Source organism: Solea solea, chromosome 8 (assembly GCF_958295425.1).
Source record: "Solea solea chromosome 8, fSolSol10.1, whole genome shotgun sequence".
In the NCBI taxonomy this organism is placed as follows: Eukaryota; Metazoa; Chordata; class Actinopteri; order Pleuronectiformes; family Soleidae; genus Solea; species Solea solea.
Window position 1 is genome coordinate 14,656,028 of NC_081141.1, and position 25,062 is coordinate 14,681,089.

Below are 25,062 nucleotides of genomic sequence, written 5' to 3' on the forward strand. Positions count from 1 at the left end.
GCTGCAGTGAATTGGTATGAATGACAAGTTTCTAATAGAAATAAATGGTGATTCTGTGAAGAGTCATGATTGAGTTAGAATATACAGATGTTATGTTTGACTCTGTCTCCCCCCGGTGACCATGTTGAGTAATGTTATAAATGTCAGCGGTCATTTCATCAGTCAAGGGACTTTAAATGCCTGTTCCATTGTGATACACACTGAATTGAATGATCACTGATTTCAGATTAATATGAAGAGCAACCAAACAAATCCCTTATATGTGATATTTTAGCTGAGAAAGGCACAAAAAGAAGATTTAGTGTTTAGTCCAAGAATTAAAAAGTATAAAAAAACAATACAAGCCTGTGTCCTTCATAAGGCAGATTTTCCCTATCCAGAAAGGATAAGGAAACTGCATGTTCTCAAATAGGACATGAGAATGCTTAGTGTTTCCATAGTTCAGAGGAGGATGATGGTCATACCATGATGTCCTCTCAGCCTCAGTGTCCGTGCAGTCATTTTTAGGCTACAATGAAGGACTTCTTAAAAACAAGCACATTGAAATAAAACAAAAAAACTTGCAATACAACCTTGATTGTAATGTGTTTTACAAAATACTTCCATAAAAATGGAACAAAGCAACAATGGAGGAAAACAATGCATTTTCAGTTTTTTATTCATGTAAATCACAAAATGTGTTTTGTCTACAAAGTCCAGGCCTGAATCAAAAAGTTAACTCTCAGCTCCCCAGCTGTAGTAAAACGGCAAACCAATTCAAGACGTAAGTGAGTTTTTGAATTATATTATAATTCAAATACACTGTAATGTACAGCATAAACCTTTAACTGTTTGTCCTCTTCTTTTTTTATTCTCTTTTAACTTATTTTGTGTTTTCTCTTTCTGTAGAAGAACAACGGATGCAAACTGTAAAGCAGTAAAGAGAATATGCATGGACTGATATTGGGAAAAGGTATAAACATGTAAACCACACGTTTGGGGACATTTGTTGCATGTCAAAAATAAAAATCTGTCATAAAATGCTATCAAGTTATTATTTAATGTAGTTGTCCTATCATATTTTACATTTAAATATATTATGTATTTAGCCTAAAGTCAATCGATAACTGCTATTGATGCTGCTGTAGACGAAACAACAGTTAAATGGAAGCCTTTCGTACAAATGTAGAGATGGGACCATGTCTGATATAGATATCACAAACTCACGTATCTACCGATACCGAGTCTGATATGTCGTTTTAGTCATTGTAGACCATTTATGAACACATTTTGTGCTGAGTCATTTCAAAGACATAATTCTCCTTTTCAGAAAGCTCAGAGACCTTGGAGGAGGAAAAGACTTCCTGGACCTGATGTGCAAATCCCTTGGCGTAAGTCTTCTTACTTTTCACTTTCCTGCCTGGTATGGTAGCCTTGTATTAGCGGCAAAAAATAATAAAAATAATAAGCTCAGTGGAAACCAAATGAATTGATAAATGGCAGGAATAATTGCCTTAAACTGAACAGAGGAAAAAAGCGTAAGAGTATCCTGGCACATAGCTCCCATCTCCTGTTCTGTCAGTTTGAGCCTTTTGAGCTCGGGAAGGTGCTACAGAGTTCCCCTGGCAACCAAAAAGGAAACAAGAAAAAAATCATTAATCCCAAGTGCAAGTGTATTCTTAAATCCACAAGCTTTAATCTACCGCTGTATCAAAGAGCAGTGTCTATGTCAGTTTCTCATTTCTTCACCACCTCTTCCACTATGTACTGTTTTAATTAACTTCTGTTCTCCTTTTAACTTTTATGGTTACAGTAAAGTTCTATTCTATTCTAACTGTGTAACAAATATTGTTCTCCCAAAAAAAGAAAACATAAACAGCCCAAACATGACTCAGCTGAATAGTTTTTGCGTATTTGCACTTTTACAGTCTGTGCTGTGTGATATATAGGATTTTTGGATTGTGTCAAATTTTTCAATTTTATCTGTCCAATATCCAATCCAGTGATTTTGACCAGATTTTGACCAGTATCTTTCCCCAAGAAGAGATGGTTGCACTTATAGACTAATGAATACTCTTTGTACACTGTCCACTGTTACATTTAAACTGTAGTGTCTCAGCTTTTCTTTATTTAGTAAAACATAAAAAAAAAAAAAAATCTTATACATTGCCCTAAATACAAAACAAAAACCAAATCTCTAAATGATCTGAGGCAAAGAAATGTACCGGTGTGAATTAGCCAGCCTCTCCACCGGCTGTCAGGTCATGTGACAGGTTGGCAACTTCACCCACAAGTCTCATTACCTCTGTATGTCACTCATTGATTTGTGAGCCGCAGTGAGCCTGCTGGACACGAGCGTCCACATCACAATGCAGCAGCAATGCAACCCCACACAGCCTTAGATTCCCACTGGTCAGCACATAGGTGTGAAAGAGGGATAAGCTCCATGCAGTCCACTCATCCAGAAGTCTGTGTGTGTGTGTGACTGTATTCTGTGTTATGTGTAACTCAGTAAAACAGGCGTTGAAAACAATAATACACATGTTTTCATGGAAACACATTCGTCTGGAAGCAGCAGTGACAAAATCTGTGACTTTGAATCACTGGATATTTTTGTTATCACCACTCACACACAGTTTGTGAGAACATGAGACTGAACACCAGAAAGCTAATATGGACATATTATTCATGACATGTTTGAACAATATTTGTTTTCTCAATGTCCATAGAATTTGTCTCCTTGGTGATTTATGTTTTTAAATTATTCATACCAGGAAACAAACAACAACGGGAATATCTGTGAGACACATGCTATAGATAAACGGTGCATTTAAGAGGCTTTGCTTTGTTCAGTTGGTACTTTGTGCTGCTTGAGTGTTGCTTCGTTGGTGTGATGATGGTATGTGGTTGTGTTGAAGGGGAAACTACCAGCACCTCAGGTTTGTAAGCTTCAGTGAATGCAGCATGTTTAGTGGATGAGCCGCACAAAAAGGCACGGTGCGGCTTAATCGCTTAGATCCTTGGTTCTCAAACTGTGCCTTTCCAGCCTTTCCCAGAAAGGCTTTGCATCAAAATGCTCTAACTCATTGCTCATTATGGATTCTCTAGGTGTCGTTGCTCACCAGATGACGTACACACGAATCATGGTTGCTCAAACAGAGGAGTGGGCGTAAGGATCCAGCTAACGCAGACAGTGCATTGTTTTCATCCAGGAAAACCCCAAAACACACACACACACACACATTTTACAGACTCACTGCATCTCAGCCCCCAATTTGAGCAGATACATCAGACTATAACCGTAAACACATTACAGGTGGCCACTAATGATTGTTAACTTTATTAAATGATGAGTTATTTCAACCTTAAAATGCTGAAAATGTCAGTGATAACAGATGATGTCCCCAGTTTGTTTGTCTTCTGTTTAATCGGAATTTTACTTTCATAGAGAAACAAAGACGCTGGAATATATTCACATTAAAGAAGCTGAAATTTTACAGAGTGGGGGTATTTTACAGAAATACCCCCACTCAAACCAAATGGTGACTCATGAAAATAGTTTTTGCAATAGTTGGCCGATTCAGTAAACGGTTAATCGATCAATCGCTGCAGCCCTTGTTTAAGTTGCATCACAAATCTATCTGTTTTTGTGTGTTTTAAGGTTTAAACAAGATCTTAATGGGCATTTAAAGCTGTTATATTTCATATAGACATCCTTATAAAGGTTCATTTTTCATTTGAGACATTTTTTTTGATTTGCTGAATTATTAGATTACTTCATTTGTCATTGTACAGCATATACAACGACATTTTACATGCTCATGTACAACGGATCTCCAATAACACAAACAAGTACTTTAAAAGTAAAAAAAATGTGGTGATATAAGATTTGATCGATTTGATTGTGATAGTAAAAGCTCTTATCTGTTGTCACACATACTATGAGTTTACCCGTCTTGTTAAGTGGACTTCAGTGAGTGAGAAAGACTTGCTCCTCCCTCTGGAGCAAATAATTTACTCTCATCTGCTCCACTAAAGCTTCTCGCAGGGCAACAGGTCAGACCCTGGTTGCGTGGACTCATAACTGTTAGAACTGAATGTTATCACAAGAGTTCCAGCAAAATACAACTTGACTCACAGTGAAGTGAATTAATAACTGAGTTTGTGCTATTGCCACCCTGCAGCAGAGACACTGTGAGCTCCTACATTTCCCATAATACATCCAAACAGCATCTTGTTTCTGTTTTTTTTGACCCTGTGCCTTCACATCCTTCAAATTCCTCAAACCCAAATCACAATGCGGGCTTTGTGCGACAGATCTGGAGCTGAGATGATGCCATCGGGGTTATTTTCTCACACTTCCGCCAGACAATGACTCTTCACAGGCTGAGTCACACTTCTAGTTACTATTAAACTGAGTTTTGCTTTAATGGTGACATTTATTTATTTATTATTTGTTTCCACAGTAATCTTACATGACTTGCTCACATAACAGCCATGAATGAGACTAACTCTTTCATTGTCCTTCCCATTTGTTTCACAAGCGTGTTCCAGCTGATGCATCAGTGTTTTCCCGAAAAGAAAACATGGTCATTCAGACTTTGTGGTTCAAACTGTGGGTCCTTGATTCTGCACAGTACTTGACTTATTCTTTTCTCAGACTCTCTGCTCCACAGTGAGTCGTAAATACAGAAATTACAGGGTTCATGGTGATGGGACAGTGTGAACTGTTAATTAATGATGTGTGGGTTGTTGTTGTTGTTTAAATTAGATGGCTGTTGATTGTTTTCCCACTCGTGATGTGGCTCTACTATGACGATTAAAAGCACTTTAATAGAGCGTTATGTGAAGGCTGATGGGCGTGGACTTGTTTTGAGCTCAGATTACTTAAATTCCAATTGTGTTTGAATTTTTTTTCATTCTAAATCAAATCAAAAACACTGTCTGATCAATACTGTGTTTTTAGACTACATATTTTCTTTGACTTGTGTTGGGATTATAGTCCCCAGATTTAAAAGTGTATCTTCAAAACATTTTAAAAATATCTAATTGTGTAAACTTGGCATTGCGAGGGTGTTTCTTCATCCTCTGTCCGCTCATAAACTGATCTCTATCAGCTGAAGTCAATCTGACACAGACTGTGTTCAAACAACTGTCTCTGCCCAGTCACTCTTTATCACAGGCTTCGTTCACACCCTTGAAAAATACTTGGGTCAAACTTTGTACCGGAACGGTGTTGCATCAAGTTCGGTTCCTCCGTTGAAATGTGTTTCCCCCAGTTGTGTTTCCCTGTAAAGTGCCCTCTTCTGCACTTTGTGCTAGGATACATTCGGGTTCCAGTTACAAAGTTTTCCTAAATAAAGATATTTTGAAAACTTAAAGCTCATGTATCAACAGCATGACACCAAACTGCTCTTGTTTACCTACAAACACCCTGATTGCACCTGTGCAAACTTCACCAAAACCAGAACTCATTTTACACACACTTTTAATTTGGTTTCATTTTGTCTTGTCAATATAATTCATTCTTTTCAGTTTATGTTTAGAGACATTTAACACTCAGGCTTCACTTTAATCTACTACCCTCTTATGTCATAATGTCTGCTTCCAAAAACTGTTTTTTTTTTCTCAATATTTCTCAAAAAGCAATAATTTGAATAATCCTTGACATATTCAAGACAAATCCCCCAGCCCTCCCCCCCCAACATGTGTTATATTGGTGTGTTTTTTCATAAAGAAATATTATCATTGTGTACTCAAACTGGCATTTAAGGGGTTAACATCCTGATAATTATTCAACATGTGGTCATTTTGATCAGGACTACATTTCACAAGATTTAACCACAAAAAGCAGAAAGAATATTAATCTGTACTATTTTTATAGCAGATTTTGGAAGTGGACATTTTTGTCCTTTCCGACATAAGAGGGTAGTACATTTTAAATCTGATGCTGCACAAAAACTAATAATGCATCAAAGTCAATATTTTTGGCAAATCTTTGACATAATATATATCATATTGGTAAATGGTGTCTTTTTTCATAAAAAAAATGTATTGAATGTTTGGTAGTTTTCAGCAGGGCTGGAGACTTATACAGAAAAAAATAGAAAACATATTAATCTGTTATGTTTTTGGAAGTGGACATTTTTGTCCTCTAATGACTCAAGGGTATGGACAGTGTTCTATTGAGCACTACATTGAGCTATTTTTACAAAAAAGAAAAAAATGAAGCCTGTGGGTTAACCTCTGTCTCTGGAAAAGTGTTAAAACTGTTAAAAATGAAGCCATAGGATTATTTGACAACACATTTTTGACGAGGATGACAGATTTGGTCACAACACCACCAGCAGCACAAGTAGGTATGAGGGCAAACAGCCCGAGTCCTTATATGGAGGACATTTCCGGCGCGTCACGGCTGAGACTTGCTGCAGCTTCAACTTCTGACAAGTGCGGCAGCTTCGTTTATTCACCTCGTACACATGGAATAAAGAGCACGATGGAGAACCTGTGGGGGAATATCCTGTTCGCTGTTATAGTGATGAGTAAGTACAACAACTATTATTATCTCTTTTTTTGACCTGTTATGACCGTGAACCGTCGAAAGAATAAATAATAGTTCTTACTTCGCTGCGGTGAAAACTGGGACATAGAACCGTCACTGGCGAGCAGATTCTCCTTTTTTTTTAAATGCCAGTTTTCACCACAGTAAAGTAAGAAACAATTATTTTTTCATAAAGTTAATCATTTACCTTTTTCATTCGCCTTGACATTTGCACTTGTACTTGTGTGTTTGGTTGTATACATATTTTACACACTAATTATAAATACACTATGTTGGAATGTACTGCATATAAATGTGTGTGGGTAAGTACAGAGAAATGCAAAGAAAAGCAGATTTTATATCCTCTTAACTAAAAAAAAAAAAAAGCCTGCTAAAGTAAGAACAACTTTTTCTCACTCTTGGACATCCTTTTCTGACAGGAAACTGATGTTGGTGTCAGTGAAGCAGAAAACCACATTTTTGGATGTGCACACATAATAAAGCCGATTCTGAGTCTGATTCTTAAATCAAATTAAGCTCAGTGTGAATTCCCCTCAAGAATCTGTGCCTTTGTTGTGGATTACACTACACACCATGCTGCAAATCAGTTCCTGGATGAAACAAAACCAGGTTGTGTGTGTGAAATCTCATCCCTGGTGTTTCTTGCTGTCTGTGAGGAAACTTTTAATTATGATTAAATATGCTCCGTTCTGACGTGAGATGACACACATGTAATGTGTCTGTGGGCTTAACAGAGCAAACAACAGGAGGCAGAGTGTTACTTTGTGCTGCAGGTAAACAGGTGTGGCAAGAGTGTCTGAAAAAAGTCTCCCGACTCCAGAACCCATCCACATACCTCTGCCTGCTGATAGCAGGGGAAGGCGGGCTGACGGCTGAGCTCTGCCTGTACGGGCTTGTGGGCTCGCTACTGCAGAAACACTCACTCGTTTACAAGGAAATTCCATGTCCTGAGGGGGTTCAGAGCACGGCAATGCCTGACACAGTTTGTCTGTGGAGAAACACACAGGCGGGTTACGCAATCCTCAGCACTTCTTGAATGTAGTGACCTTCATGTGTTGCAGAGCTTGAGTCACCGAAACAAGCCGATGAGGTTTTTAGAAACATACAGCATGACTCGGCCACAAAACCCTACCCACTCACACTAAACAGGAACTCATGATGGCTGAGGTTTGCTGCATAAGATAAACCATCACTTCCTTCCCATTGGCACAGTGAGGATGAGGATGAAGGGTAAGGCATATACTGTACATATGTTAGTAATGTTTACAGTAGTTGCACTACAAACCCCATTTACAGAACAGTTGCTAGAATGTTATAAAAACTACATTTTTTTAATAACTTCATTTAACAGAAAATAGGATGTTTCACTGACAAATCTAAATATGTTAGTAATGTATAAATCATTTAAATGTGATGTGTTATGAGGAGGAGAATCAGACATCAGTGACCACACACTTTTCCACAGGTCAAGTGTTGTATACAGCAAGAAAAGGCAAACATTGCACATGCAATGCTGCAATAACTAGGATCTTCAATTCTGAAACAATTCAAATGTATAATTTTTAAAAGAAAAAAATAGGGGATGTGACCCAGTGGTGAACTTTCCTCTGTCCAAACTTTTGTTTTATAAATAAAAGTTTAAGTGAATTGACAATTTACAGATTTGAATGCGCTGAAGATGGGGTTTGTAGGTACAACTGCTTTTTCAGAGTCAGTGGCATTTTAATGGGATCGCTCTCATTGTGTTGCTTTTTTTTTGCCTCCTGCCTTTGTTTTTGTTTTGTTATTGTTTTTTTGGGCATTTTTTAAAAATTTTCTGAGGCATAATTCATACATTACATTGGTCTCATGTACATAGAAGACCATATCATATAATCCCAAGGTCAGTCTACACAATCCTTTGGTCAGGTTGGATGATCACTTTAAGTCACATTGTGTGATCGCAAAGCCGTGAATTTGTAGCATGACGAGTCCAACAGACTGATACGATGAGATTGGGAGAAAGAGAAAAGCCTGGATGATGGGGCAGACAGGGCCCCCACAGGCCCCTGGAATCCTTGAAGGTTTTTGAAAGTCTCCTTAAAGACGTGGGTCATTGAAAGTGCTTGAATTTTGTGCAAGAAAGAAGTTATGTTGATCTTGAGGAAAATGTCTCCCTAGTGTTGTTGTGGACACTGTCCACTGTCTCTCCGCCGTTGACGTGAGATTCCATGCTGATGGGAAATGCAAATTCCAAGATCTCCGACTCACCAAAGAAACTTACAAAGACCGATTTGCCCAAGATCTCAAGGACAATCATTTGGCCAGATGCTGCAAATCAATAAAAGTGAACACCATGGGGCGAAGCGGCTCTTTCAAGTTACCCTCCCAGCTTAAGCTGGGTCAGCACATTTGGTCCTTGAATTTGAGCAGTATTTTGAGTAGGGCTGGATGATACTTATCAAAGTAGGCTGTAAACAACGGAATCTGAAGCAGTGTGTATGATATAAGATTGAATTAATTATTCATTGAACTTCTACTGCTATATCCTCCATGTGAGGGTCGTGGCGGGTGCTGGTTCCAATCCCAGCTGACTTGGGTGAAAGGCTGGGTACACCCTGGACATGTCGATATAAGAATTAGAATATGATCATTTAAAAGTAACTTAATCACTCCGCTTTCATTTCTTCATTTTGTTTGTTTATGCCCATTACTTTTGCATGTGCAGAGTTCTCTGTCCTCTCATTGGTCAACATCACTGGTATGACAGAACACAAAGTAGAAGGCAGAGAAAAAAAAATCAAACACACCTTCTTTCGGGAAGTCGTGAGACATCCTAGACTGTCTTTGATTGCCATTAATGATGTCATACTACAAGGGTCCCAACACCCTCTGTTGTCTGTATGACTGGGCTATAACTGTAGTGTATCCTCGGAGTTCTGTCTCTCAGTGTGTCCTCTTAGCGTGGAGCACCAGGTAAGTGTCTGCTCCTCCCTTGATCCGGGTCAGTATCCCCAGAATATATGTTTCTGTTGTCTAACTTCAGCTCTCTCTCCCACCAGTTGACAGAGTATGGCAGTCAGAGTCCTTCAACGTGGGCACGGCAGGTGCAAAGATCTTCACTGGTCCAGCGACGGAGGAGTTTGGCTACACAGTCCTACAAACAACAAACCATCAAGGCAAATGGTGAGAATTTAAACAGTCACTTCAGAATGTATTTAGTTCGGTGAAAGGACGGTGATTTTAAACAGCCGTTGTGACACACTGATTGTTCCTGATGCATTTCATAGTGAATAAATTAGAACTCAGTGTTGAAGTTGGTTGTGTGTGAAAAGTTGTCCTCGCTTCTCACTAATACAATACCACAATACACATCGTCTTTCCTATTTCACCACCATGAGGTGTGAGATTTCTACTGAATTTAAGTAAACCACCAGACCTGTGTGCCCACATTCTGCTTCACAGAGCATCACAGAGGACTCTCAGTCTTTGTCTTTAACAGTCCCCCCCCTAATACTGTAAAAAGATCTTTTCTTTTCACAAGCAACATGCAGGCAAGACTGATAGTAGTAGTAAGTAACCAATCTCCTCAGCCGTGTCTGGAAGTTACACACTCTGAGTCACAGTCTAAGAGTCACTCACTGTCTGGCGTGTCCACTTTGTGTAAACTGGGGGATTTACATTGACATCTGACAGTATTTTCCACATTAGTTAACACATATATTATCTTGACCTGTACTAAAAATGACTTCATTGACATCTGTAAATAACCATTTCCAAGCAGCTTAAGTCTGATTCAGCTCCTGCCTGTTTACACGATTGTGCACTGTAAACAAAAACACACAGGCTTCCCTCTCACGGTGGGAGCCCATGAGAGTGGGTGGAGAGATGAATATGTGTGGTTTTCTGCAGGCTCCTGGTCGGCGCTCCGTGGAGCGGTTTCAGTCGAAACAGGAAGGGAGATGTTTACAAGTGTCCAGTCACGGGGTCCAGAAACAGCTGTGACAAGCTCAATCTTCAAGGTACGGCTTGACGTTTTAATGTGAAACTGTTCTAAAATCTCCACGTGAACTTTAATCGACTGCTGTCTTTGCCACTGTGTTCACAGATTCCATCAGTATTCCAGATGTTAGAAATGTCAACCAAAACATGAGCCTGGGTTTCACTCTCAGCCGAATGCCTACCGTCGATGATCTGATGGTACGTTTGTGCATGTGAACGTATGTACATGTGCATAGGTGTAAAAAAGGTTAAAAAAAAGAAATCAGTGTAGTTTTAACATGTTTAATCATGTATGTGTTATTATACTGTTCATGTTAAACTAGCAATAGCTATAAACTCTATGTACAGCACATTATTTTTATTGGAGCTATGTTAACTGTATTGACTGTACTGTATTTGAATAAAGCTCTATTCTATTCTTTGACATTTATGTCAACATCTAGTTTTTAGGTGGCACGAATTATCCATCATGTAAGTGAATTTATAGCTGCAAGCAGGAAGTACTGAGCACCCACTGAGAGGTGACGCACGTTTCACCTTAGCCATATTTATAAATAAACACAGACATTAGACATTTCTGAGAGCCTTTTAAGGATGCTGACAGACTTGAACATCTGGTAATATCTCCTCTTTCTTCTTCTGTGGTCATCTGAAACAGGTGTGTGGTCCTCTCTGGGGACAACTGTGTGGCTCTCAGAACTTCTACCCTGGAGTATGTGCAAAAATGAGCCCCCTCTTCCAGCCTCAACCTGCCTTCTCCCCTGCTGTCCAGAGTGAGTGTTTTATGTAGCAAAAATGGCAAAGTTTCAATTCAATGTTTTCATGAATAGGTATTTTTAATTACTGTTTGTCTTCTGGCTTTAAAGCTCATTAGCATGATGGTGTCCTGTAATTGCAGCTGTTCTTACACATGATGCGTTTTTAAAGCTGTAGTGTGTAACTAAGCCTGTCAGCGCCACACGACTCTCTCGTGACAATCCTCAACATAGCAGTGTTTTGTTTTTGTGTTTGTGGTGCCGATGCAGGGAAGGTGGAAGCATGACAGGGAGATGACAGCGAATGTTAGGTTATTGAATTGTCCCCAGTTCTCTGAAACATGACTGAGGTTACACTAAATGTGCAATTTAGTGTATGTTTTTCTGGCTGCTTTTTAGTCTGGCTTTAGCTGGCTTTGCATTAGGGCTGAACAATGAATCGCAATAATGTGTGTCAAACTATCCTTTTAGATGAATTATTGTACTGATCTACACACATCTTATTCTACAGACCGAAGAGAACATCTTTGTGTCTCAAAGATCTGTACAAATAGCACACAGTAATCAGTTTTATTAAATATAATGATGAAAATAATGACCATTCCCTCTGATATCGCTAGTTATATCGCAATCGCAATTCCTGTCAAAATCACAAATCACAATTAAATATTTATTCAAATATTGAAGAGAACAGTCGGGATACGGACCTAGTGGCATCCTTTCAGAAAGCTCTGCAGGCTCACCTGAGACGTGGGGTAGCGACACTAACAGTGTTATAGTGACAGAAATTACACACTAAATAACAAAAAAGGCCACTCATGGCTCGTCTCTGAAAAAGAAATGTTTTTCTTATAGCTTTAGTGAAAAAACTGAACATAATTGTTTTCTCTTGTGATATTTGTAGCATGCGGCGGGCCTATGGATATCGTAATTGTTCTGGACGGTTCCAACAGCATTTATCCTTGGGAGCCAATGACCCTTTTCCTCAAGAAACTCATACCCGCACTTGACATTGGGCCAAAAAGCACACAGGTAACAGTCAGGAAGCAGGAAATACAACTCTTAAATTGATTTAGTTTGCTATTTTATTGGCTGAGGTTTGTCGAATCATCTTTTCTTGCGGCAGGTCAGTGTGATTCAGTACGCCGTCGATCCCAAGTTTGAATTCAGACTGAACGACTTTAAAACCAAAGAGGAGATGATCGCTGCGGTGTCAGAAATCACACAGATGTATGGCCATTCTACCAACACTTTCCATGCGATCCAGTATGCCAGGTTTGTCTTACAGCTGACAATAACCTGTCATTTTATTATCTTTTTGCTTCACCTATTAATTGATTGTCTGTTTACCTGTATTTTCTGTTATTCCCTGATTGTGTTTTTATTTTAATGCACACTGTATTTAAGCTTTTAAATTTGATTTATTATTATTTATTTACCGATATATGACATTTTGTTGAACTAAAGTAACAGAGGAAACAATGTGTGTGCACTCTTTGCAGCCAGTGGGGTTTCAATCCAGTGAATGGGGCTCGTACTGGTGCTGCCAAAGTAATGGTGGTCGTCACTGATGGAGAATCTCATGACGAGGCTTTCAGAGATACAGTCATTGAGGAATGTGAAAAGAAAGGCATCACCCGCTTTGGTATCGCTGTAAGTGAGAAGCTGCTATTGTAGCAACTCATTTATGTCTCATTTAATCTCACATTTAGTTGCACTTGTTTGTTATGTATTATAATCTGCAGTCATTCTTTGATAGTCATAGCTAAACCAGTGAAACGGTTATAACAGATTATTTCAGTTGGCTCAATAATGATGTCTGATTTTTTTTCTTGTTTCTAGGTCTTGGGTTATTATATAAGAAACAACATCGACACAGAAAATCTCATCAAAGAAATCAAATCCATCGCCAGTTTGCCCACTGAGAGGTTCTTCTTCAATGTGTCTGAAGAGGCAGCTCTGTCCACCATTGCTGGAACACTGGGAGACCGCATCTTCAACATAGAAGGTGCATATTATATTTCTCCTTTCTCCTGTCTGTTTTTGTCCTGTCATATTTGCTTTGAACTTGTGTTGAGTGTTGATCTGCTCCACTGTTTCTGATCCACAAGGCACTGGAAAAGGGGGTGACAACTTTCAGATGGAGATGTCACAGGTTGGATTCAGTGCGCACTACTCCAGCCAGCAGGTACTGCCTTTTATACTTCCTAAACTTATTACTTAAACATTATTATGCCATTGCAACTTTATCACATTGTGCTTCGTTAGATAGATTGTTTGAAAGGGAGTAGGGAGAAGTATAAACTTAGACACACAACTCAAGTTATGGACTACTGTATCCCATATTTACATATTTACAGTATTTTAGAATACGTCTGGCTTTAAACACGACCATTTCCATTACGGTCCTGGATTATCCTTACATTTATTTAAACTTTGTGTTTTTGCTCACATATTAGCTGAGATTAAGGAAGTCCAGGTTGAAGCCTTAATAGATTTCAATGTAGTACTCAGGGATTTTCACTCCTTTTAGCAAGAATTCAACATATCAGTGAAGTATAGTTTTAATACTTGTGTGTTGCCAAAATGTGTTGTTTTAGAAAGTGATGATGCTGGGAGCGGTGGGAGCCTATGGTTGGAGTGGGACTGTCGTCCATCAAAAAGGGTCCAAAGCAGACATTATCCCTTTCTCAGCCTTTGAGGAGACGCTTCAAGACAGAAACCACAGCTCACTGTTGGGTATGCATTCACAGTTTATCAAGTCAATCAGTTTATTTTAAATGTGATGTGTGGAAAGTATGTACAACGGTGACCTTTAGTGCTTGAAACGGCTTCTGCAATCCCAATTCAAAACATTGAAGAGCGCAGCACAGCGACTGTTTTATTTTTATAGATATTGAACCTATTTTTTTAATTTTCACATCTCAGCAACAGGTCTAGGGCCACACGGTGATGTAGTGGTTAGCACTCTTGCCTTGCAGCGAGAAGACCCGGTTTCGAGCCCCAGTTGGAACAAGGGCCTTTCTGCATGGAGTTTGCATGTTCTCCCCGTGTGTGCGTGGGTTCTCTCCGGGTTCTCCGGCTTCCCCCCACAGTCCAAAAACATGCAATGTGGGGATTGGGTAAATTGGACACCCTAAATTGACCGTGAGTGTGAGAGTGAATGGTTGTTTGTCTCTATCTGTGTGTGGCCCTGCGATGGACTGGCGAACTGTCCAGGGTGTACCCTGCCGATGACTGATGATGATGACTATATGCATCAAGTATCTGCAAACAGCGTGTATGAAAGAGGGAGAGAGTGTTAGTTTGCTCCCCTGTCCTGGAGAAAATTATCCACACCAGCCTTTTTTTTTTCAATTTCCTCTCCACTGTCTTCAGTGCTTTATTTTTTTAAACACATGTCCTCTGCAGACCCTTGTCTTGTTCATCCTGTGGTTAAGATGTTTTTGAGAGGGGCAGTGAGACTTTTTAGGTTTAGTAAGATTCAGAATACTTGACCGTAGCTGCAGCTTGCTGTGTACATTCTGCTGGTAATCTGTGAAGTGAAGTGGTACGAGCTGTGTTATTGTGTGGATGGTGGTGGTGGTTGGGGCAACAGACCAAAACACCAGAGTTTGCAACCCACAAATGAAAATGTATTTTGTGAATGTACTGTCTGATCCATTGCTTTTAGTAAAGCCAGTGTTGGCAAGTACAAGAAAGAGACGGTAGAATGTCTAATAGGTAATGTGTTAATACTTGTGGACATTCCCAGGTTACTCTGTCACCACACTGACTGAAGGCTCTACAGTGTACTTTGTGGCCGGTGCACCTCGCTCCAACCACTCTGGTCAAGTTATCGTCTACACTGTCAACGCTCAGAAGAAAACTGCTGTAATAGATCATGAAAGAGGGAAGCAGGTACTAACAGTGAAACGTGTGAAAATACCTATGAACATTTGATGTGCAACCATAAAAAATGGTTTCATTTTTGTCGTAGATCGGCTCATACTTTGGGAGCGTCCTGTGCTCCCTTGACGTGGACAAAGACGGGGTGACAGAACTCCTTCTGGTTGGTGCGCCAATGTTCATGAGTGAGCTGAACAGGGAACAAGGCAGGGTCTATCTCTTCTCTGTCACCAAGGTAAAAATGAGTAAAGTGTCAAAGTTTTGTTTGACAGTCTGGATCTCAAGTGAACAAGAGATGATTGTGGACATATACATAGTTCATTGTGATAAATTTGTGTTTCCAAGTTGGTGACATTAATTTCTTCCAGTCTCTGCTCTCCGTCTTTACATTTAAAGGGTATACTGAATGAGCAGGGGTTCCTCATTGGTCCACCTGCCACTGAAAATGCACGTTTTGGGATGGCTATCTCTGCCATTCCTGACCTGGACCTCGATGGTTACAATGACGTTGTGGTTGGTGCACCACTGGAGGACAAACAAAAAGGCGTCATTTACATTTACAATGGAGAGAAGAAGACATTAAACAAACAGTTCTCACAGGTTTGATTTAGATTATCCTGTGTCTTTGAGTTAAAAAATACTACAATATTCTGATTAATTCAGCTCCTTGTATGTAAAATTGTCTTTTTCAGAAAATCCTCGGCTCCAAACTGGATCATCAGTTGCAGTATTTTGGAAGGTCCCTCGATAGCTTCACAGATCTAAATGATGATTCACTCCCAGACCTCTCTGTTGGTGCATATGGCAAAGTGGTGCAGCTCTGGTGAGTTAAAACATGCAACATGTGCTGAATTCTATCTTGTGATCAACGGTGAATGAGTACATTATGTAATGAGTAACTGATTGAGTCATTTTTAACCCTGTTTTCCAGGTCCCGAGGTGTGGCAGTTGTTACAACTAAAGCATCTTTCAACCCCAATAAAATCAACATTTTCAACAAAGCCTGTAACATTAATGGACGCAAGCTTTCGTGTTTCAACACCAACCTTTGTTTCACTGCTGCATTCAGGCCTAAGAGTCCTGTTGGACCCATTGGTAAATCAGTTTACTCATAGACTTCTTCAGAACATGTAGATTTTGTTTACTTAAAATAACAGTTCAGTTTTGTGGGAAACCTTTTGGGAAACTGTTATCTTTGGATGGAGTCAACTAAGCTAAGCTAACAAGCTGTGGACTCTAAATATGACTATTTAGACATCAAATCATCTAACTTTCAAGAAAAATATCGCTGAAGAGTTGATTTATTGTCTTTCTTTCTTTTAGACATATCGTACACTTTGACTCTCGACGCTGACTTAGAAGCCTCACGAGTGACATCAAGAGGAATGTTCACAAAAAACAACGAACGCTTCCTCACGGAAACGGCAAAGGTGTCATCTACACCTCTTTGTCGAGACTACCAGGTCTATGTTCAGGTAGTTGATTTCATGTGTTGGTTCCAGAATCTGATTAGAGAGTGTCAGTAATTGTTGTTTTTATTCGATATTAAAATGATCTCAGGATTTATCCATATATGATTTTGTTCCATAGGAGACACCAGACTTTGTCAATTCCCTCAGTCTGAAAGTGGAAATCGAGCAGAAGAATGCGGATGTGAATCCTGTCCTCGACATGTTTGCTCCCAGTGCCTCGCAATTCTTTGTAAGTGACTGACACAGTGTTGTTTTCTAGTTGTATTTGACCCTAAATGACCGACAAGAAACACATCCAGTGACACACGGCATTTAAAATTACATGTTGTTCATGGGTGAGTGCGTGTAATAATTATGTGGTTTCAAAAAAAAGTACAGTTTTTCAGTTGGTCACGCAAGTTTTACAGACACACACTGTGTGTTTACCCCAAAACAGAATTAAAGTGTATCCAATGCATCACCACTGAAGTATAAAACAGCATCCTGTGCTGAATTTGCTGCTCTATTATTGTTTCAGATCCCCTTCACTAAAGACTGTGGCTCTGATGAGGTGTGCATCAGTGACTTGGTGCTGAGTGTTAAGACGGACTCAAAAGCGTCCAGGTAAGAATTCATACTCAGTTACATACAGTATATCATATGTACAGTATAGAGGTCATTCATGCTCAATGTCATTGCCTTGATGTAAGGGTTTGGATCCTCAGGATTCTGAAGTTGAAAGAAAAATAATACTGTGCTACAGAGCTAGTTCAAGCATGACCGTGCCTGTCTTTGCCATGAGTCATTTGGGAAGTGAGGATAGGTATATTTAAGGCAATCAAAACCAGAGCTTTTTTTTGTTGGTGTTGTTTTGGTTACAGTAACCTGAGCTTTTCTGTTGCAGCTCGGCTCCCATTCTGGTCAGCGCTAATAACCGAGAGCTCTCTTTTCAAGTTGCTGTGAAGAATAAAAAAGAGAACGCATACAACACTCGGGTCGTGGCCACGTTCTCCAACAACCTCTACTACTCCTCCGTCTTTCCTCCTGTGAGTGAAAAAGAATTAACAGAGAGCAGGACATTTTTTTTTAGGCACATGTTTCACCAGGTTACAACTAATACATTCACTGAAACAAAAGGGTGTAAAGGAATTTGTGTTGTGTTTTTTTGTCTGTGTAGGTGAGGTGAATTGATAAGATTTCTTTGGTTTTTTTTGCAGACGGACAATGTCAAATGCACCTCGACACAAGCAGAGACCGTCACATGCCTGGTGGGATACCCAGCGTTAAAAAAGAATGAAGAGGTATGAGCCAAGAAAAAACTGAATTGTTGTGGTCGCTGTTGTCACAGAAAGTGACGTCAAACACTTTATGTTATTGCAGATCAAATTTCAGATCAACTTTGAGTACAGTCTTGAGGAACTTCAAAAGCGAGCTGAGGTGAAATTCGAGGCCATGAGGTACATTAAGCAATTGTGTCTTGTAATTAAAAATGTAATACTTCTTTATAGTTCCTTGAGTATTTGTCTTTTCTTCACAGTGACGGTAAAGAGGAAAGACCTGCAGACAACAAAGTGGACATATCCATTCCTGTTCAGTATGATGCAGGGATCATTTTATCACGGTGACTTACAATTTTCCAGTCTTTTCCCTATTTTCAGTCATGAAGTCATTGACATTTAAATAAATGCTCATGTTTGTATAATTTATTCATCACAGGCAGTCAAATATCAATTTCTACGTGGCAAATGCAACCACAGATGTAGTAACGACGGTGGACTCTCTAGAAGACATCGGCCCAGAGTTTAACTTCACAGTAAAGGTGCAGTAAATTATTCTTCAAATTCAAAGGTATTTTCCCATTTATATTAAAAAAAGAAAAAAAGAAATCATCATAATATAAATATATGTATATGTTCTTTTTAAAGGTTTCAACAGGTCACTTTGTGGTCAGTCTCCTATATCTGAGTATTGATCTGCCGATTACCACTAAAGGTGGAAATCAGATCTTCTACGTTACCAAAGTGGACACGCAAACAGTGAGTACTCAAAATGTTATAAAAAATGTATTAATAAACTTTTTTTTAACCAGATTAACATCCCAGTTGACACAATCTGATATGTGTAGTTACAACATAACTGGCTAGGGCTTCTCTACCTGCAGGGAGGTTCTGTCACCTGTGATTCTCAGGGCCTGGTTGATCCACTGAAGATCGGGGTGAAAAGCCAAAAAGTGTCTTTCTCAGAGGAGAGCTTCAGAGGTTCAGACAAACTGGTCAGTCATTCTGTTTTTTCTTTAATTAATATTCTTATCATTTTAATTTACTGATAATGCAGATGCAGATCTTCTTTCGGCTTCTCCCTTTAGGGGTCACCACAGCAGATCATCTGCCTCCATCTTGCCCTTTCCCTTGTGTCCTCCTCTTCTGTGACACCAACTGTCCTCATGTCCTCCTTCACAACATCCATGAACCTTCTCTGTGGTCTTCCTTTTTTCTTCCTGCCCCACAGCGCCATCTTCAACATCCAATATGATCACTATCCCTCCTCTGCATGTTCAACCTGAGCTGTCCTTCAAATATGCTAATTTAATCCAGTCCATCCTGGTCACTCCCAATGGTAATCTCAGCATCTTCAGCTCTGCTGATCCCTGATGTATCCCACTTTCACTTTCAACCCAGGAATCACTCCCACTGCACACCTCACCACTGTCTCACTGTCCTCATACATGTCCTGCATCACCCTCACATACTTCTCTGGCTCTCCAGACCTCTTCATACAATACCACAGTTCCACAAAGACACAGTGCAACTCCTTCTGAATCTTCTCAGTATTTCTCGCATCTGTGGTTCTCTTTCTTGGCATACAACCATATTGCTGCTCACTGATCTTCACTTCTTTCCTTAACTGGGCTTCAACAACTCTTTCCCACATCTTCATGGTGCAGCTGATCAACTTTGAACCTCTTTCATTACTACAGTTCTGCACATCACCTTTGTTCTTAAAGGTGACACCACCACACTTCTTCTCCATTCCTCAGGCATTTTCTCACTCTCCAAGATTGGGTTCATACATCTCCATACCTCCACAGGCGTGTCATCTGGACCCCCTGCCTCCCCACTCTTCATCCTCTTCATAGCTGCCCTCACTTTCTCCTTACTAATCCTCTGCACTTCCTGCGTCACTATCTCCCATCCACCTGTCCTCCTCTCTCTCTCATTTTCTTCACTCATAAGAAAATAGTCCTTCGATTCAAGTCCTCCTCTCCTTCCCTAGTGTCCAGCCTCTCATTCAACTCAGTATAAGCCTTTTCCTTTGCCTTTGCCACCTCTACCCTTGCTGTATACCTAGACTCCCACTACTCCTGCCCACTTTCTTCATCTCCCTGGCTGTCCCACTTTTTCTTTGTCATCCTCTTCCTTTGGATACTTTCTTGTACTTCCTCATTCCACCACCACGTTCCCTTATCTTCTCTCCTCTGGTCAGAGGAAACACCAAACACTATCTTGGCTGTATCCCTCACCATGTTAGCTGCACTTTCCCAATGATCCGGTAACTTATCATTACCTCTCAGAGCCCGTTGCAACTCCTTCCTGATCTCTGCACAACATTGTTCCTTTTTCAGTTTCCGCCATTTGATCCTCGGCTCTGCCTTCACTCGCTTCCTCTTCTTGGTTTCCAAAGTCGTCCTACAGAATACCAAACGATGCTGCCTAGCCACGCTCTCGCCTGGCACCTCTATCACCTTGCACCTCTCCTATCTCCTTCAGATGGCCTCTTCTGCATAGTCTCCCTGTGAAGATCTTCCTCCACTCTTATAGGCCACCTTCTGTTCCTCCCTCCTCTTGAAATATGTATTCACCACAGCCATTTCCACCCTTTTCACAAAATCGTCAACCATCTGTCCTTCCACGTTCCTCTCCTTAACCCCACACCTGCCCAACACACTCTAATACTTCCTCCAACTTCCTCCAGACCTCGTCTTTCTCTTTTACCTGACAACCAACTTGTGGGACATAAGCACTCACAGCATTCGACATCACACTGTCTATTTCTAGCTTGACACTGATTCTGTTTGACACTCTCGTCACCTGCAGAACACTCTTCCACTACCTCTACCCCTTCTATCTATATAAGGCGATACATCGCTTTCTATCTACACCAACATTTGGAATACACCTCCGATGCCTTGCTTCCCTTTCTATATGGTCTCTTGTACACACAGTATATCTACCTTCATTCTCTCTGTTATATCAGCCACTTCTGTCCCGTTACCAGTCATAGTGTCTACATTTCAAGTCCTTACACTCATCACCACACTCGTACCACTGGATGTGGCCCCCTTCAGTGGCTGGGTCGATAATGCAGATGCAGATAATTCTTTGAAATTGTGGCTATGCTGAAATGTACTCATAAATGGTTTTTTTTTTGACAGGACTGCAAGAGTGCAACATGCAAGAATATAAAATGCATCCTCAAAGACACTAAAGTTAAGAGTGACTACTTTGTGACAGTGAAAACACGGATCTGGAGTGGCACGTTTATTAGGGTACATCATTTCTCTAATAACCTTTTTTTATGTCCATCTTTATTCCTGCCAATACTTTTCTTATGTTACTCATCTAGAGATTAATTATGATGGTTTTTAGTTGTTTTATTTGTATTTTTTTTGTTATGACAGGCCACCTATCAGAGCGTCGAGCTGACATCCAGTGTTGATATTGAAACCGCCAACCCGGATCTTCTCATTATCGGCCTCAAACAGCTTCCTGTAAGGTCCCATTTCACAGCAACCATGAATCATGAGACTTGCTGTCTGATATTGAACGTGTTTTACCATCTACATTAAAACACCTTTCATTTGATTTTTGAACATTTGACTCATGACATAAGACACATGATTGTTTACAAAATTGTTTCTAAAAATGTGATTTACAGGTGTGAGGTGTGAAGTGCTTGTTTATGTTTCTTCTCCTTCTGTCCAGGTTGTGGTGACGATCAGTAAACCAGGAGAGAAAGGGGAAGTTCCAGTTGGAGTGATAGTTGGCAGCATTATTGGAGGTCTGGCGCTGTTGGCTCTGGCTGTTGTACTCCTGTGGAAGGTAACGTTTAGTTAGCATTTCAGTGTACAAACATCAGGAAATGAATGCGTAAGTGCATTTGATGAGTCATTGAACAAGGTGAGAGGGAAATGTTCACTTAAACTATGCAACACAATGGAGAATAGGCTATTTAAGATATCTTGACACTGGCACCTGCTGTAGCCAGAGGTGTTTTGGATTTCCCCCATTTTTGTGAACACGATATCTCATGAGGGAATCATTCCAGATTTGGCACAAACATGGATGAAGTGATTAGATCTTGATGGTCAGAGGTCAAGATTACTGTAAACTCATAAACCTTTTTTTCCCTCTTTTCATTTAAAGCTGTGGTGAGTAACTTTTAAACAAATGTCTGTTACATTCACAGCTGCCAACAGGTTGGATTATGGCTGAAAACAAAAAGAAGGGCCCATGTTTAGCAATTTAATGGTGTGAAACACTCCCTGAGTCAGGACTGATGGATTTCACTTGAAGGATGCAGCATACAAAATAAAGTTACATTGTTTCTGTTCATGAAGACCAAATTATGCACTGCAGCTTTAAGAACTCCTCAGAGTAATCCTTTCAATTTCGATTTTGGGTGGTCAAAGGTCAAGAGGTCAAGGTCAAAAATGTCTTTTAAATGAACATGCACATGTTATTTGAGTCTGGAAAAGATTCTGTCGAATGAAACTGTTGGTCAATATGCGCACATTTTATAACACATGATTTAAACTGTGTGTGAAATGTTCTTTGTTTGCTTTCCAGTTTGGGTTTTTCAAAAGAAAATACAAGCAGCTTCAGCAGGCCGATGAAGGACACACAAACGCTGACGAAGTGCTGTGAACTGATGAGGAGACAACTCGCAGCCTCCTTGTCTGCACTGGAGTTTTTCCATTGTGGATCCATGCTGGTACTTCTTACTGGTTCTTGTAAAGTGCAATTGGACTGTAGCTCAATCACTGTAAATTATGCATTTTTAATGAAATGAAAGCTATTAAGTTTGTGGATCACTGGGATTGGACTGTTTTTGCTTTGTGGGCTGTATATTGACTTTTCGCTGTTATGCACTGACTTTGAGTAAATGTTAAATCTGTATTTTCCCAACCAATAGAACCAGAGATATTATATTATTTTATTTAAGGTATTATGTTGTTGTCTGAACCCTGTACATATCTCATTTTTACTTTGCTATTTGTTACGGCAAACTCTGGGCTGCACGGTGGACAATAACATACTGTCATAAAAACTCAATAATCATTTGACGATTCACATATATACTGTCCAGCTGTGGTACAAAACTGCAATGAGATCTACTGTCACCTTTGACACTCAGGACGTTTCTTGCATTGCAACTATCTCAATAGTTTAAGTGCAAACAGAAAACTGTATTTTTTTCTAAAAAGAGTAAAACATGTGTTTGTACTGTATATATTGTAGAGCAGATTTCTTGTTGGGGTTTTTTCATCTGAAAAGGTTTGGGAACATGGAGTAGCTTATTTTGTTATTATTGTTATGGAAGATATTTGTGATATTCTTGACCATTGTTGTATTATAAGTGAATCATTTTCAGATTGTGAATGATTTTTTTGTCTAATACATTTCAGGAAATACAATAAATCTCTCCTGGAAGTTTGTGTTGGGTGTTTGATGCGGCGCCATCTAAATATGTACTGGCATATGTTTTCCACAAGATGGCAGCATGGAATCAATGACACCCTGGCACCATGTATTATTGTTTCCACGCTGCACTGTTGACGAGTTGAATACCACCATCAATCTATATGACCCACTTGTTTCTCCTCTCTGACCTTGCTGGAAACCCACTTGAAGCACTTCCTCTCCAACAAACGGGCAACTTAGATTTTTCCCTCAACTGCAATTAATTTCTTCTCACATTTTTGACTGCTGTGTTCTCCTACAGTTAGCTTTGTCTGTCCCCTGACTGTTTGGGAATGTGTTTCTGAATATTTTTCCTCTTAACAAGCCAACTCCAGCACGCAGCAGAATCTTTAGCATCCATTTCTTTGGATGTGTCCAGGTGGAATATGCGATTTGTCTCTAATAAGTAGCACATTTTATTGGTTGACTGGGCCTGGGGCCTGCTTGTTGGAGAGAATATATAGATTTTGATAAATGATCGGACTGGTCTGATCCACAATTACTCATGCAACACGGTGTTGTGAAACAGTCTTTGGATTCTATGTATATGTGTACAGGGAGCAATGAGGAAATAGTTGATGAAACGAGATCCAGTGGAAATGGTTGACACCTTTGTAATTCCATCCCTCTGTGGTTTCCTGCAGATGATTGGCAGTTATAGCAAAACAACTGACCCATGTCACAGCGAGATGATTGCTCACAAATTGCTGCAGTGTTGCTGAGGATCAAAAAATGATGTAATAAATTATTGAATAACAGTTGGCCCTTTTTTTTTTTGCACTTAGTTCCTAAATCTTTAAAGACGTCTTTTAAGACACTAAAAGATTAATAAGAGGATTTTCATTAACCTGACAAATCACTGATGAGCTGGTGTGAGGGAGGCCAAATTATAAAAGCTCAAATATTTTGTCAAACATGTCCACACTAAGTTGTATCGGCAATGTTCGTTTTTTAATGCAAATGCTGCAGATCACATTTAAATGGCACTAAAGTGTCACTCAGTACTAATGATTCACTGCATGGGTCCGTTTGAACCAAATTCAGCTCAGCCTGGGACGAGCAGTGCTAGCTGTCCCTCTGCTAATGGCAATAAGTGGCTTCAGGAAAACAGCCAGCTCTTTAAAATTTATACAGTACGGCAAAAAGTGTACTCTTGTGTCAAGAGCTGATTTGGAAAGTCCAACTCCTCAAAGACACTGATCTCATAAATCACACACAAAATGATTTATCGAAAGAAACTCAGCATCAAGTGAACCTAAAAAGAAGTTACTGACAAATACTGACTCGCTTAAATAGAAAGTTTAAATATTCTGATAATTCCAACACAAATTATAAATGTGAAGTCATTTATGTACAATATTCAGATGCCTCATTTAAAATCACAATACCCCAAACAGACAGGTTGACTAATCTGACATTCAGTTGTGAAAGGATTCAAATTCATGAGTAAAATGAACCAACAAACTTTTTTTTTTTTTTACCGCTCAATACAATGACAGATCTTTTACTAAAAGATCTAAGCTCCTCGAGTGATGTATGAGTCTATCGTAAATGTATGCCTCAGATCTCATTTTATGACAGAGATCTTATTTTGTCTTTCAGTCTCTGAAGAAACATCTGCGAACATCTTCAAAGTATTATGACTAAGATGCTTGGTCTTAATGACAACATGGGTAGATTATGATGTTTCTTCACCTAATAGTCAT

The 25,062-nt window shown here is 39.7% G+C and overlaps 1 protein-coding gene across 1 annotated transcript; it reads left to right on the forward strand.

The window, feature by feature from the left end:
* The first annotated feature begins 6,411 nt into the window (after nt 1-6,411).
* On the forward strand, nt 6,412-23,326 carry LOC131464482 (integrin alpha-2-like). The gene is made up of 30 exons (XM_058636973.1): nt 6,412-6,521; nt 9,583-9,706; nt 10,433-10,542; nt 10,629-10,720; nt 11,181-11,295; nt 12,182-12,309; nt 12,404-12,552; nt 12,780-12,930; nt 13,120-13,285; nt 13,389-13,465; nt 13,878-14,016; nt 15,032-15,177; nt 15,257-15,400; nt 15,562-15,765; nt 15,858-15,988; nt 16,097-16,260; nt 16,489-16,640; nt 16,756-16,866; nt 17,155-17,240; nt 17,521-17,662; nt 17,834-17,917; nt 17,997-18,073; nt 18,154-18,237; nt 18,333-18,435; nt 18,542-18,652; nt 18,778-18,888; nt 21,049-21,162; nt 21,295-21,384; nt 21,599-21,715; nt 22,463-23,326. The coding sequence occupies exons 1-30, from the start codon at nt 6,476-6,478 to the stop codon at nt 22,538-22,540; spliced, it is 3,546 nt and encodes a 1,181-aa protein (XP_058492956.1). The 5' UTR covers nt 6,412-6,475; the 3' UTR covers nt 22,541-23,326.
* The last annotated feature ends 1,736 nt before the right edge of the window (nt 23,327-25,062 follow it).